The following is a 15,616-nucleotide window of genomic DNA, read 5'->3' as shown; positions in this document are numbered from 1 at the left end:
TCATATAATTCAGTAAAATGGTAAAGATAAAATTATGAATATAGGATTGGATGAAATTTAAAAATCGTATGATGTTAAATTAAATCTATAGGCTTTTATAAATTTAAAACATATAATTATATTATATGATGTCAAAACAAATCGTGAGACGTTAAAGGGTTAAGTGGCAAAAATATTATAAATTAGCAGGAGTTTATTATAATTAAAAGGCAGGTCAAAGAAGATGTTTTAATAAAATCTCATTTGATTCATATGAACTTTATTCCTATTGTTATTATGGCATAATATAATAAGAATTTAAATAAGGGAAATAAATTATAAAAAAATATTTATAGAATAATAAATAATCATTTCAATTGTAAATGACTGTTCCGTAGTCCTGCTGAATCTCTCCCTATTTGAGATATCTAATTTAATTAAAATTAATCATATAATATTATTCAATTTATATTATAACTTACATTACATATAGAACATAATTGTTTATTAAATTCTGGCATATAATTAGCATTGCAATATGGGCACTTTATCAAATCTTTACCCCTAAAAATCTTAATTAATAAAAACAAATTTAATATAAAACCGATATATGGGTTTGTAAGTTCGAGCACAAATTGTAAACGGGTTGAATTCATCATAACATAGTGTTTCTTCATCAACTGGATTTTTTTCACATAGTTTGAGTATATTGCGCACCTGTTGATTATTTTGATATATAGATAATTACAAATAATCAATTATGTTAGTTCATCTGGATTATCACATTTATTAAAATCGCTGAGCTGGCTCTCAAGACCTTTAGGTTCAAATCCAAGTTATTGGGTTATTTTAGCCTTTGTATTACATTAAAAGGGTCTATGTTTAAGTATTATTGTCTTGTTAATGGGTAGCCCAAATTCTTTGTCACACTAAGAAAATAAATGTTTTCATTACCAAATATTTTTCAAATAAAATAATTAAAAACGTGTTTTCCCCCGTTCTTATGGAAATTTTCTTGCCTAATTAATTAAAAATTTAGGGGATTGAGGAGCTGGTTTCCCGAAACGCTAAAAATTAAAAGGATATTTTTTGCATTTTCTGATTTCTTGGAGTTCCAAGAGGTCTGAATTTCTGGAGGTAAACAAGGTGAGAGACATGCCAAACATGTCTTTTGCCGCCGAGCCAAGATGTTAAAGCCATTGGAAAGCTTGCCATTCTTATTTAATAGGCCTACTACAAATTATTGGGGGAACCGGTGGATATCAAAGATTTGCCGATCAACCTATTCTATTCTGATAAGCATGTCACAATAGCGGCCGCCGACTTTAAGAGAGAAAGAATGCCTAGAAAATAGATCCACTTGCTTATAGCAGGGAGCTCAGACGGAATAAGACAACATAACCTATGGCTAATGGGAATTTGGAATCCTCGTCCATGAAAATTCCTTTCTCCTACTCGGGATCGCTTCTAACCAATGGCGGTTAGAAATTTTGAAGATTAGTTAGATAAGGAGATAAACAAAATTTTTCTAATGTGAAACATGGAAGTTATAAGGCCATCTAAATGAGTGGAAAAAGGGTGGTCGGAACCCTGGGAAACTAAAGTGCCAAGATTGTTTGGCCGATAGAAGGATCGCTTAACTTGATAAGCAAGGAAATAGTCATTAAAAAAATATTCGAGATGAAAGGAAACAAGCAATTGCCATTAAATTTGGGGGATGGGGGGGGCGTGAAAATCCAAGTTCCCCTCGCCAGCAAAGAAGCAAATGACCAAAAAACTTAAGAACTAGAAGGGGCTCGACGAAATGTTTAAATTTTAATTCAAAGGACTTATATTGGAGGACCGGGGAATATTTAAAGATGTACAAGAATTTAAAAAACCTTTAAAAACTGATATGTGGGAAGGTGAAGAAGATTTTTTGGCGAATTAAAGGAATTGAATCAAAGTTATCAAAATTTTTTAATAAAATGAAGTTGAAAACCGAAGAAGCTAAAAGACAGAGATCTTCATAAATATAATGTAATATGGGTAAAAAAAATTTAATTATAAAAACTTTTATATATCATATAAATTTAATCATTTATAAAATAAATAAATTTATAATAAACATAAAACCCTTGATAAACTTTAAAATAGTGATTAGATTATAATTTCAAGGAATCATACTAAAAATAAAAAAAATTTAAAAGATATTAGCAACTTTATTTCTATGAATTAGCATATAACATTTAATGATTTTTACCATAATATTTAATAAGCCTATGTAATACAAATAAATTAACGGGCTACTTATGATTTTATTATATAAAATAATAAATATTAAAAAAAAATTTTTTTGAATTAAAACTTAAAGATTTTTGAAACTGTTATACTTTTTGAACCTATTTTACATTGGGTAAGTTTGATATTACTATATTAAAGTTAATGTTTTTGTAAAATTTTAATTTAATTTAATTTTGTATTTTTATTTGTTTATTTTATCAACGAAAAAAGACTATTATATTTTATGAGAATTATTGTAAAAGAATCATTAAAATCATTAATGTTTTTTATGGATTTAAAAAATTTTTCTAATTAAAATTTTTATGGAATTTAGAAATAAAATTACAAAAACAGTTTAAAAAGAGTTGCAAAAATATTAAATAAAATCTTAAAAAATTAAGATCGAAAAGGATTGAATTTGTTCTTTGAATATAGGATCTTACTGTATATTTAGGCCGTAATATTAATTCATCTGATTCTGAATTTTTAGAATCAGATGATGATGATGAAATAATAAAATTCATGCATTTGCTAATCTATAAACTTTAAATAATAATATTTAAATTAAACTATATAATATAGGACAGATATAGTAGTGGGTTTAGAGGTCTGCATTGGGCGGGGTTTCGGCCCGCCCGGCCACAGGCGGATGGGCGGGTAAAAAATTTTTTTAAAGTATATATCGAATATTAAGCGCCAAGGTGGTATCATAAAAATTCTAAAAAATTTCAAGGGCCTATGAAAATAATATTGAAACTATGGGCGGGCGGGTTAAGAAATTTGACAATGGGCGGGCGGGTTAAGGAAATTTAAATTTTTTGTTCAAAAACAAACTAAAGAAAATCATAATTAATTATGATCAATAATAATATTTCTTTTTTTATTGTACCAATCGTTTTTTTAAGTGAAGAACACTTTTCTTTATTTAATTTTTCCCACCATATATAATGTCTCGTAATGGATGTCATTGTTGTAATACCCGGATGTCACGTTGCAATATATGCAAAACTCTTTTTTGAAGTGAATACGGAATGATTAATCTGCCATTCCAAAATAAAATACCGTCATCATTTTCTATTTCATATATTCTTGTTCTAAGCTTGCAAATCTGATTTTGTAAATTTGTACCATTTCTTTTCTTGATAGAGTTAATGTGTCATAAGTAAGATTTCTTATATATTTCACTGTTTTATTTTCACTTGTTATTCTATCATCATTTTTCTCTAGTGGGTTTCGCGATAAAGCATCTGCAATTATATTATTAGCGCCATTCTTGTACATTATATTATAATCATATGCAGATAATTTATAAACCCAACGTAATAATCTTTGGTTTGTTAATAAGCTTAAATCTCTGTTATTACCATATATCTTTATTAAAGGTTTGTGGTCTGTTCAAATTTTAAATTTTCGTCCATACAAATAGTTGTGAGATTTTTTTTGCTTCTTTGTCTATTCTAGAATAATTCTTTTCAGCGTCTTGTAAAGTTCTTGAGGTGTAAGCTATTGGAAATTCGTTACCATTATCATATTTTTGCATGAATACAGCTCCATGTCCTTGGTTAGATGCATCTGTTTCTAATATTAACTCGAGGTCTGGTTTATAAAACTGTATAGTATTTTGTTCTGTTACTATTCCGAATAGCATGAAACGATTACGAAAATAGCACGGTATTTTATTTTGGAATGGCAGATTAATCTTTTTACTCACTTCAAAAAAGAGTTTTACATATATTGTATATGGGACATCCGGGGAAGAGGATATACTTCAGACGTATATCCTACTTTGGTGGAAACGACAAGAGATTTGCCAAAGCTATCAAGATTAGCAAGAAAAATATTGGCAATTCCTGCAACTAGTGCTTCTTCTGAACGAAGATTTAGCATTGCTGGAAGGTTTTTAGAACAAAGAAGAACGTGATTGAATCCATAAAATGTCGATTCATTATTATTTTTGCATTATAATTATATATAATATTAATTTTATATTTATATTTATTTCATAAATATTCTATTTGATCAAATAAATTGTTCATAATTTAATTTAAATATTTTTTTATGCTTTCATTAATTTCCTAAATTATAAACTTTTTGTAGAGGTGTAATGCTGAAATATTTATATTAGATGCTTAAAAAATTGAAAAAATGGCCATTATTAAATTTTATAAGTGGACTTGGGTTAAAATTTTTTATAAATAATGGGCGGGTGGGTAAAAAATTTTAGACTAATGGGCGGGCGGGCAAGGAATTTAGACAAATGGGCGGGTATATATTTTTTGAAAACTATAGAAAAATTGAATGCTGTTCATCATTTTTTTCAAAAAACGAACTTCATACAGGAATCGTATATAACATTAGTAAATTTAGATGTTAGGGATACTCAAAATCTTTTTTTGATGACGAAGATAACATTTTAACAAGAAAGGTTTTATGGAAACACTCGACAAATTATATAGGATTTCGCTATAGATATGAGACCTGTGGAACATAGATCTCCTGAGTAGGAACTATTCCTAAACCCCCTACTGAATATTTTGAGTCCCATACTACATTTAATCAAATTAGATAATAATTTTATTATTAAAAATTATAATATAAAATCTTATATAAAAGATATTGTGATAAATCAGTTAGAATGCCTTATATATTAAAGTGTTAGTAGATAGTATATAAATTCAGATAAGGTTTGTATCTGTTTTCATGTCTGCTATTATCGAGAGCGATTACTTTGTGTTTAAAAATATTTATTTTGATTTAATAATGAGCGGTTATTTAAACCCCTTAAAATCAAAAATACTAAATCCAATAATCATAAAAATTGATCCCTATGACGAAAATTACTGAAATATTAATGATTAATGGTGAAACAATGTGATATCACGTATAGTTCTAAAAAAAGTCAGGCTAACAGTTCTCAGCAAAAAAGGTAGAAAAAGTTCTACCACCCAAAAGAGATTTGAAATTTATAAAAAAAAAAATTTATTGATGGAAAACAAAATAGACATTCACGTACTAGTCATATATGCTTAGAAATTTTATTATTAATTGCAATAAAAAGATTCATTCGATAGGTTTTTCAATTTATAATTTAATATCTTAAAATCTATATCAAATTTTGACATTTTTAAGGAAAAGAGCATTTGTTGACATGCCAACAAAGCAAAAATGACTCAAATTGGCGAAAAAACATAAATGCTGGGGATGAATCCATATGAATACAGAAAATTTGTTGACATAATTATGGTTCCTTTTTGGGAATTAAAAAATTGAATTTTTAATTATATAATTTTTTAATTTATTATAAATTCTATTAAAAGCATAAATTAGAATGAAACAAACTGAGGGCACAGTTTCCGACATGATGGGCAAATGTACTATTAATTGAGATTCTAGAATCAAAAGTTGAAAAGATCAAGAATTCAATCAATCGAGATTTTCGATCTTACAATATATTGCGCATGTTAAATCTGTTTATGATGTAAAGAGTCTCGAACATTAATGGGCTTCAATTTGATTTTAATTCTAATTTTTTAATGTATCATATTAAGATTTAAAACTAATATTTTTGAATAGCTTATTATACCATATAAATTATATTATGAATATTGAATAAATTAAAGAATTTTAATGTGATAAATTTTGCTTTAAAAAATAATTTGCGTAATTTTTTTCAGCTGGGGTTGTGACTTAGGGTAGTATATAATATTGCAGCCCTTCGCCCATATTAATATACTAACGCCACTAGTTCACATCGAGTCCTATCCGTTACTAACAAAATAAACAAATAATTAAAAAATATATAAATTATAAAATATTAAAAAAAATTCCGTGATTATTCACTTCCGCTTTTATTATGACCTAATCTTAGAAAACCCAAAAATAAATTTAAAATTAGGGTCAGTGTTTAAAAAAATTCTAAATGTCTTATCATTATTAGAAAATCAAACAAATAAAATTATTTTCTGATGGACATTTATTTCTCTTGAATTTCTACTATTTCATTTAATTTTATTTTTAACCCGAATATAGTATTATCATAATAACATTCATTGATAAATCAATTGTTAAAAATAAAAATTCATTTAACTTACTTGAAGAGATATGTCCGGTTTCGGTGCCAATTCTAATAACTTTTTAGCAAAGCTACATGCTGATTTATAATTTTTTAGTTTGTAAAATTGATTTAGTGCAGTTCTTAGCGTCAATATTAAATGAATCGGTTGAAGACCACAATGTGTAAAATAAGCGGCGAGCTTTTAATAATTAATTTCAAAATTTTAAATCAAAAATAATATACTTCAGCGTTCCTTTTTTGATTATCTACAGATTCTTTGGATAAACCTTTTCTATATTGTTCCATCTTTAAGCCAATTATATATTCCTTGCAAGTAGATACCAATTCTTTGATCTAGAATTAGTGAATGCCATCATTTGATAAAAAATCTTAACTAACTTCATTAATTTCTTGCTTTTTTTCAACTACCAAAAGTGGAACATAGGTTAAAATAGTTTTAAAATAGTCAATAGATTCATTAAATTTTCCTGCAGTTGTTAATTGGTAAGCTATTTGAAGTAGTTTAATCAGTGAAGATAATTTGAAGCTTAAAATCGGGAAACTTCCCTTTAACCCAGGATCGTGTCTAGAGTATTTAACATATAAAATGCTTAATTGATAAATAAAAATATTTTATGTGATGCATATAATTTAAATTTTATTTAACAATATAATCTTAAAATTCATTTTCATTATATATAACATTCTGATAGAAAATATTAACTATCGAAAAGTTTCTCATACCTCTCGAGGATTAATTTAAGACTTAAATGCAAATCCATATATATATATATATATTTATAAATATAAGTAAAACTCACGTTATACGTTGGGGATAAGACGGGAATGGAGGAATAATAGACAAATTAGGAATCAGGTTTTTATTTCGGCTAAAGGTTTGAAGAAATAGTTGTTTAAATGGCTCAAAATTTACGGCACCAATTTGTGAATTTAATAACTAAAAAAAATATATTATTATAAGATTCATTCATTTTTGAGAATTCTATTTATTGAACCCGAAATAAATTAATTGAATAATAAATACATGAAATATTATCCTAAAATAATTATAAACATGAATAAGAATATCGAATAAATAATTCATACACTAAAAGCAGTTTCGAATGAGCCAGCCAATATATGATCGATGACAAATTCTGAAGATGCAGTCCATATTTGTGGTTGAGATATTCCTTGGGTAGGAAACATATTTGTTTCACCAATCAAACTATTCCTCTCGATCCCCTATACAAAAAATGAAAAAATATATACTATAAATGAAAGTACTGGATCGATAGTAGGGATGTCAATATCATCATCACCTACATCCCAGTCACCTTCGCCTCGCTCGTCTTCTGTGTTCCTCTTGTCATTTATCGCGCCATCATAATCGTCATCGTGATTAAGTATATCTTCCTCAACCCAAGCATCGCCTATGTTTTCACTGTTCGTTGTATTCACTAAAATCATCGAAGAAGTAACTTTTGAAGGCAAAGTTTCTAAAAATAATTATTTAACTATATGTAAAAATCAGCCGAACTTTTTACAAATAACATAGTTTCAAATACGCCTTTGGAATAGGTTAATAAGGGCCAATTTTCTTCATTTTTCATAAAAGCAACACATGGTTCTATATGGCTATGTTGTGAGGGGATGATTGGAATCTAATAAAAATCAGATAATATTTATTTTATTAAGAGAACATAATATATAATTTATACCTTTATTGATAAACTTTCCAATTTGTCTTTAAGTTCTTTAGATTCCTCAGTAATTCCATGAGTTATTGCTGATATGTAAGCCAATGTATATTGACCTTTAGATTTTAAAATTTTTATTTGTTCCAAAATATCATTCAAAAACATAGCTGTGCGAAATTGGTTGCAGGTTTCTTTTCTTATTTCAGCTTAATAAATTGAATCGATGTTATGTGTTAATCAATCAAAATATACTTAGTTTTAAACAAGGCAACAAATATGATCCCCATCATTAATTTTATAGGGAAAAATAATTTTAATTTACAAATATAATTTAAAACAAATTTTTGTAATTATACATTAAAATATATATGTTGCCATCAAGATGTATAAACAAATTCTGGGGTTTTCTGTGTGGTAAGTTTTATGATTTGTAATTCTTTAGTTTTTTATTTCCCTTTTTATTTAACCCAAGTTCGAAACACTATAATAAGATTTATTGGTTTAGTAAAAAAATAAAATCATGTTAATAATTTGAAAAAAATAATTTAATAATGATTTTACCTTTTATTATGTTTTTTTAATCAGGCACATTTTGACAAATAAATATAAATTTATTAATAATCTTCTCCAAAATATAAAATATATTTTTTTCATGATAATGATGACTTGATAAATTAACAAAAAAGATGACAAATACGCAAAATTAACTTCTCATTAACCCTTCAATACTCCGGTGGGGTATATGAGACCCCAGGCTTGCTAGAATTTTATATAAAAATGGTTTATTAATATGATCTGGAATTTTCAGTAGCTTGATCAAATATATCTTAGAATCTATATTCCAAATTTTATATATTTTGTCTAAATAGTTTTTAAGATATAAAGATTTTGCGACTGATTGGGGTTTGTGAGATCCACCAGAGTAAATACGTAATTTTTTTTATTTATCTCATTTTTCAAATTATTTTTATCATTTATTATGATTTTCACATATTCTGAAAGTAAATATAATAAAATTATTTAAAATGTAATATCATTTTTCATATATTTGAGTTGGATATGAAAAAATAACATTATTATCATATCCAAAGAAAGGGATGTCATAATGCTATCAATTAATATAAATGTTGATACAAATGATACAAGCAAGCCTGAAATTATAACATTTTATAATATGACTAAAGGTAGGTTAGATATGGTGTATTGAATGACAAAAAATGATATAATTTTAAGTCTTACACACTTCTTAACATAATATCAATTAATTTATATCATATAGCAAACACAAAAATATCCACTACAGGAAGTAATTTCATATGTAAAATATCAATTGAACTTATTAAGCCATATTTAGAAGTACAACAAAATTTATCAGATTGTCCTGACTTTTGAAGGAATCTATATGCAATATATTAGGCAAAGTTCAAAATATAAATCTTATCCACTCAAGAAAGGTGCAGTATGTGTCCTAGCAGTAAAAATGAGAAAATGAAATATTTTTGTCACATATGGGGGAAAAAATTATGTGGAGCTAATACTTTATGTGATAAGTCAAAATTAACATATTTCAATGTCCTATATTTTTTTTATGTTTGCATGTATAAGTGTAAATCATATTTTATATTGAAGAATAAATATCAAAATATTAAATTATAATGATGATATGATAGATAAATTACACTGTGTGACAAATTTCGACTTGATTTTTTTGGGAGAAAATAAAATAAACATGTTTTAAGACAGTTTTTTAGGCATATTCTAAATCCGCTGTCAGTTTTTTTCTAGCACGTCAGGTTTTTTATTTATTTTAGGTTAAAGTGGCCAAAAAGGTCATTTTTAGCACTTTTTGAAGGTTTATAACTTCGGTTCTAATGATCCCTACAACTAAAAAAACATCTTAATTTTTGCAGCAAACCTTCCTTATTATTATTATACATTTTTTTATAAAATCCTACTCAATTTTTAAACAACCTATATTTTTTAAATTTACCCTTATTTATAAAATCTTTTTTAATATAGCTTACATTTAATATATTTATTTATCATTTTACCGGATAAACAACCTACGAAATTTCAGGATAACGAATTTTCTTCTTATTTTTTTTGTTAAACCCAAATGTACTAATCGAGCAAAAATAACAATCCCGCGAATTATTTCTTGCTACGTGCCAAAATGCAGGTTTCGAATAAGGCAAATATGACCATTTTCCATTTACCCACGAATTAAAAGAATTATAACATGTTTTACATATGTAATTAGGGGCAAATGGTTTATCCAAATCGCAGAGTGGAATATTGTAATAAATTTCATAAATCCTTTGAATGATTGGAAAAATTGGACATTTTTGTGGGGGCAATATATAGCCCACACAGATGTAACAAAATTTAGAGACACACTTTAAACAAGGGGACCTCGGCATTAATTTTTTGTAGAATATTATATAAGGAGGGAATTTGAATAATATTTAAAATTCAATTTAAAAAAAAAAATTAATGAATTAAATGTTTATGAAAAATTAAGCGCGAAAAAAATAATTCTTCTCCTTTCTTCCTACTCGTTATTTGACATTATTATTTATTGCCCATAATATTACGGGTTCAAGGTACTCCATTGGAAAATCATATATTTTGATATAAATTGATTAAAAAAACAAATATTCTTAAAGACATCTAAAAAAGATAAATATTAATAAAAAATATGAAAAAATTACCAATTATTGCATTTTAAATGAATTTTGCTTCAAAAATGCTTAATTCAAAAAGAGTACAAATTAAAAAAGTGGGTACAGATATCTGATTTTGGAATAAATTGATCATAAATGCATAAAATATTACTAAATACAACTAAAAAAGATAAATATTACCTTAATTTTACTTTAAAAATGGTTTATGCAGAGAAAATTCAATAAAAGTGTACAAATTAAAAAGTTCGAAAATATCTGTAACGACTTTTTTAATTTATAGATTTTGGTTGAATTTTCATGGCATAGAATACTTTTGACACATAATTAGAATTAATATATAATCTTGAGCATATTTGAAGCAAAATTATATAAAATTTATCTCATAAAGTTAATAATTTTGATAGTAATTTAAATTGAAAACTTAAGACCCCTAAAACGAAATTCTTTACCATTTTTCTCAAAAACCAATCGATAAAAAATTATAAAAATTAGTAAATTTATATAGAAATATAAGTTTAACACTATCACCAATTTTCAGGGATTTTTATTCGATACTTTTTAAAATTTATCCGTATAAAGACCTAAATTTTACCATTTTTGAGATTTCGAAAAGTTGTCTTTATAAGGTAATATTTTTAAAACTTGACGTGTAGGGAAAATTTGAAAAACGGATTCGAACTCAGCGTCAAATTCTGCACCAAAACTTGTTTTTATTTTCTTCTCCCATTTTTCTTGTCACACAGTGTTATTTTTTCAATTTAATATTTAAAATTTAATAAAAGTAAAACCTTTTTTTGAAAATGTTGGCACAAATTATAATTATCCTCATTATTTTTAATCTAAGCATAATAAATTAAAATAAATAAATAACTTATCAAGTTTAGGGTTTGTTCTATCTTATATCCAAATATTAAATACAAAAGGAGATATAAACATTTGAAATTGGGGTTTATTAAACCCCACTAAAGTACTAACATCATTTTTTCCACCGGAGTATTGAAGGGTTAATAAAAAAAATCAACAATAAATGAGCAAAAATAATTTCTCCCCAATAGATATTTATATAACAATAAGTATCATCATATAGCCTGCCTAATCTCTGTAACATCTTAAGTGAGGCTGTAATAAAATGGAGAGATTATAGGATCATACATGGCCAGTCGATGGAAAAAAACGTGATTTTTTGACAACCATATTTGGAAACAAATGAAACTTCTTTTGTTGGTTATATGGGTTTAAATTCTATAATAAATTTAGAGTTCTAATTTAACTTAAATCTGAAGTTATGGGTTTTAAAAGTCCAGATCAGTCGTGATTAGTGGAGTCACTCGCCTTGTTTTATGGATCTTACATTAGAAATGATTGGCAGACCAGTCGTATCTGTCTTAGACCAAAGCCGATTGACGAACCGGCCATATCCATCTTAAACCGGACCGATCTTTTCCAAGGACCGTGTTCAGGATAGATCTTTTAATTTTTTCCTATCCGGATTGGTCTAATATATAAGTTTGCCTAATGATTCAATTCATATAATTTTCAAAGTTATTTTATTATATATTACTTTTCTAGAGGAGTTACTTTAGTTTTTGTGATTCTTATTCTTTTTTACTTCTTTTCTATTTTGCAATATACTATGAAAACAAAATCAAAAAAGCATTTTACTCATAGTCCCATTTCAGTATATTAGACAAATATCGAGACCTGTAAAGGTACCATTTGCACGGCATGGCCAGGAATTTTTTTAAAATATGTTTATATTTAATTTTTATAGTTAATAATGGCGATTTTAAATATTTGGTTTTAAAATATATGGGCTGGCCCGGGTATTTTTAAAAAAATTTTTAGGACCCATTGCAGTTCTGTTAACAGACTTAGCATTATTTAAATACAAGACGAGTTAGACCGTGGTCCTGGACCTATCTTTTGTTTGAGGGTCGTGATTCCGGTCCTGAAGGCCAAGAACAGAATGTGACCTTCACTCAAAATCTTAATTTATATCAGAGACCTGCAGGCCCGGCCCTAAACCCGGCCCGGATTTTAAATTTTTTAAATATACCCAGGCCGGGCCGGGCCTAAAAAATTTTTTTTAAACATATCCGGGCCGGGCCTAGAAATTTTTTTTAAAATATATCCGCGCCGGGCCTAAGATTGTTAAACCCGGGCCGTGCCGGGCCTTAATATTTTTTATAAAAATTTTTACATTATGAGTTAATGAAGATTATATTATATTATAGTTATGATTAATATAATATTGGGTGATGGTTAACACTACCTAACAACCCGCAGATCGATCTAATTATTAATTTCCTGCAAATTTATTCAAAGTATTAATATATTTTTTTATAATTCATATCTAAATTTTTACAACATATTTTACCAAAACAATCAAAAAAGGAATATCTTAAATAAGCCCCAATATTCAAGTATTATTAATATATTTTTTTATAATTCATATCTAAATTTTTAGAATATATTTTACCAAAACAATCAAATAAAGGAATATCACTTCTTAAAGTTTGTAATACCTTTCAAAGCGAAAAAGGAGAAATAAAATTGATTTTACTTAATATAAAGAATTTTTTAATCGAAAAATTTGTTTTACACAAGTATCATTTTATTTCTCTTTTTCTCTGTCCCAAATTCAAGCAATTACGTATGTTGTCAGGGACAGATCGCAAGATGACGGAAAACTATATAAAAGATTATATTAAATTACAAGAGGCTCAGGAAGTAAATGAAATACCATCGACCAGTCAAATTACGACTGTTGTTAAACAAACTGAATCGTTTTATGACAAATGGGGCGATGGTAATTCTGGTAATATGTCAATACCCGATGATGAATATTATAATTACATAAATAAAAAAATAGATGAAACATTTAAAGTGGATAATTTGTTAGAGTGGTGGGCGGCTCATCAAAGCGAATTTCCAATTTTAGCAAAATTGGCAAAACGGGTATTGGCAATTCCTGCTTCAAGTGCAAGCTGTGAGCGGAATTTTTCCACTACTGGGAGAATTATTGAAGAAAGAAGAAGTAATCTTCAACCTGAAAAGGTAGATATGCTTCTCTTTCTTCTTGTGAATTTTTAATATCTTTATTGAGTATAGGGTTTCGTCAATCATGCTGGTTTTTTACTTTGCAAACTGTCAAATATTTATTGCATTTATTATATTTACCTTGAGTCATGAAAGTTTTTAATACAACATTTTTCATTATTTTTTTTTACAATTATCTTCTTTTGTTAAAAATTTATATTATAAAATTATATTAATATTGTGCAATTAGATTATATTTCCAAAATACTATTTATTATACATGCATTTTTTTAAATAGCAATTTATTTTTATTTTATAAATTAAATAGTAAATTAAATACAATATATTATATTCTCAAAATATTTTCCATTTTTATAAATTAAATATTAGTTTTATTTTTTTTAAATGCAATATAAAATATAGTATATGCTCAAAATATTATTACCATTTTTATGAATATTAGTTTTATTTATATAAATGCAATATAAAATATAGTATATGCTCAAAATATCCATTTTTATAAATAACAGTTTTATAATTTTTATAAATTCAATATAATATATTCAAAATATTGGCTTTTTACATGTATTTTTTAAATAATAAGCGATAATTACTCGCTGAAAAATATGGTAAAATACCTCATAGGTGAATTTTTGTATATACCAGGTCGAATATAATTTTAAAAAATATCCGGGCCGGGCCGGGCCTAAAAAATTTAAAACCGGGCCGGGCCGTGCAAATGGTACCTCTGCAGGTCTCTGATTTATATCAAAGTAATCCAAAAATATGACTCAAAAAGTTACAAATAAGACATCATTTTGTAGCCCCAAAAATTTCCTTCGGAAAATACAATTTGGAAAAATATATTCATTGTTTAAATATTTCTGCTAAAACGATTTTTTTTACTTTGAGCATTCTACACATTTTTATGCCAAAACTCACTAAGTCTTGTATAATAACTTAATTAGTGTTGTCAACAGGCGTGATTTAGCTGATTTTTAAAACGAATAAATCAAAAAATATTGCCACACCCTAGACCTGTGTGCTGCGCTGCAAATACTTTTTAGAAATTTCACGACGCTGTCAATTTTTTTAATCGACGTCTGGGTGGTTATATAATTTTATATCGAACCCAAAATCTGTATAAAAATATATTAAATAAAAACTTATACTAGTATCAATATCATTTACATTTCTTACAATGTTAGATATAATGTGATCTCTTATATATATTTATATATGTCCTATATATATATCGAATTATTCATTCATTTGTTTTATTTACTTTACATCCATCTATTAGACGTTCCAAAATGAATTATCTGCATTATAAGTTAGATTGCTATAAAATTAATATCATAGATAGCAATTAACTAAGTATGGTAGGAAGTTTTTCAGCCAGTTCATACTTTCAAATAATAATAAGATTTCTATGTGTGTCGTAGATTTTCGTAAGAAAATTTTTACGGGCTTCGGCCAGGTTAGAAAATTTATAGACTAAAAATTCTAATTACCGAATTATTTTTCAAATATATTTGAAAAAATAGTAAAAAATTAAAATGCTATTTTCTTCATGAATCCGAACAAAACAATAATTTAAAAATGTGGCCCTGTTACTGATTCTTTAAAAAAAGATTTTATTCCTCATTGTATTTACATATTTTTTGTTTTTATCTTATTTATTTATGAAATAAAAAAATTAATTTTCTAATTTATATTTACTAGGTTTAATAAAAATATCTATTAGATTATCATGTTTAAATTAAATAAATTATAAAAATATAAATTAAAAAGATTTTTCTCTAAGATTAATATATATGGTTTATGATTTAATTTTTTAAATTTATAAATACCGGAACAAACTGAAAAAAACCGTTATAAATAATAAACCGAAATGG

General features: G+C 26.4%; 1 protein-coding gene across 1 annotated transcript in view; it reads right to left on the bottom strand.

Annotated features, from left to right (window-relative positions):
• Positions 1-206: 206 nt before the first annotated feature.
• The window catches only part of LOC135930044 (coatomer subunit alpha-like), a 36,185-nt gene continuing 20,775 nt past the window's right edge, over positions 207-15,616 (bottom strand). The window contains exons 16-26 of the mRNA XM_065466823.1: positions 8,017-8,201; positions 7,836-7,959; positions 7,583-7,794; positions 7,403-7,540; positions 7,117-7,253; positions 6,695-6,881; positions 6,539-6,649; positions 6,333-6,494; positions 584-696; positions 462-543; positions 207-407 (exon numbers count right to left, since the gene is read on the bottom strand). Coding sequence (XP_065322895.1) covers positions 348-407; positions 462-543; positions 584-696; positions 6,333-6,494; positions 6,539-6,649; positions 6,695-6,881; positions 7,117-7,253; positions 7,403-7,540; positions 7,583-7,794; positions 7,836-7,959; positions 8,017-8,201 — 1,511 coding nt within the window. The 3' untranslated portion in view covers positions 207-347. The remainder of the gene's footprint in view (positions 408-461; positions 544-583; positions 697-6,332; positions 6,495-6,538; positions 6,650-6,694; positions 6,882-7,116; positions 7,254-7,402; positions 7,541-7,582; positions 7,795-7,835; positions 7,960-8,016; positions 8,202-15,616) is intronic.

The sequence above is a fragment of the Gordionus sp. m RMFG-2023 genome, chromosome 5, assembly GCF_954871325.1.
Source record: "Gordionus sp. m RMFG-2023 chromosome 5, tfGorSpeb1-WG-v2, whole genome shotgun sequence".
In the NCBI taxonomy this organism is placed as follows: Eukaryota; Metazoa; Nematomorpha; class Gordioida; order Chordodea; family Parachordodidae; genus Gordionus; species Gordionus sp. m RMFG-2023.
The sequence above is the reverse complement of the archived record's forward strand: the minus strand, read 5'-3'. Positions and strand labels throughout refer to the sequence as shown.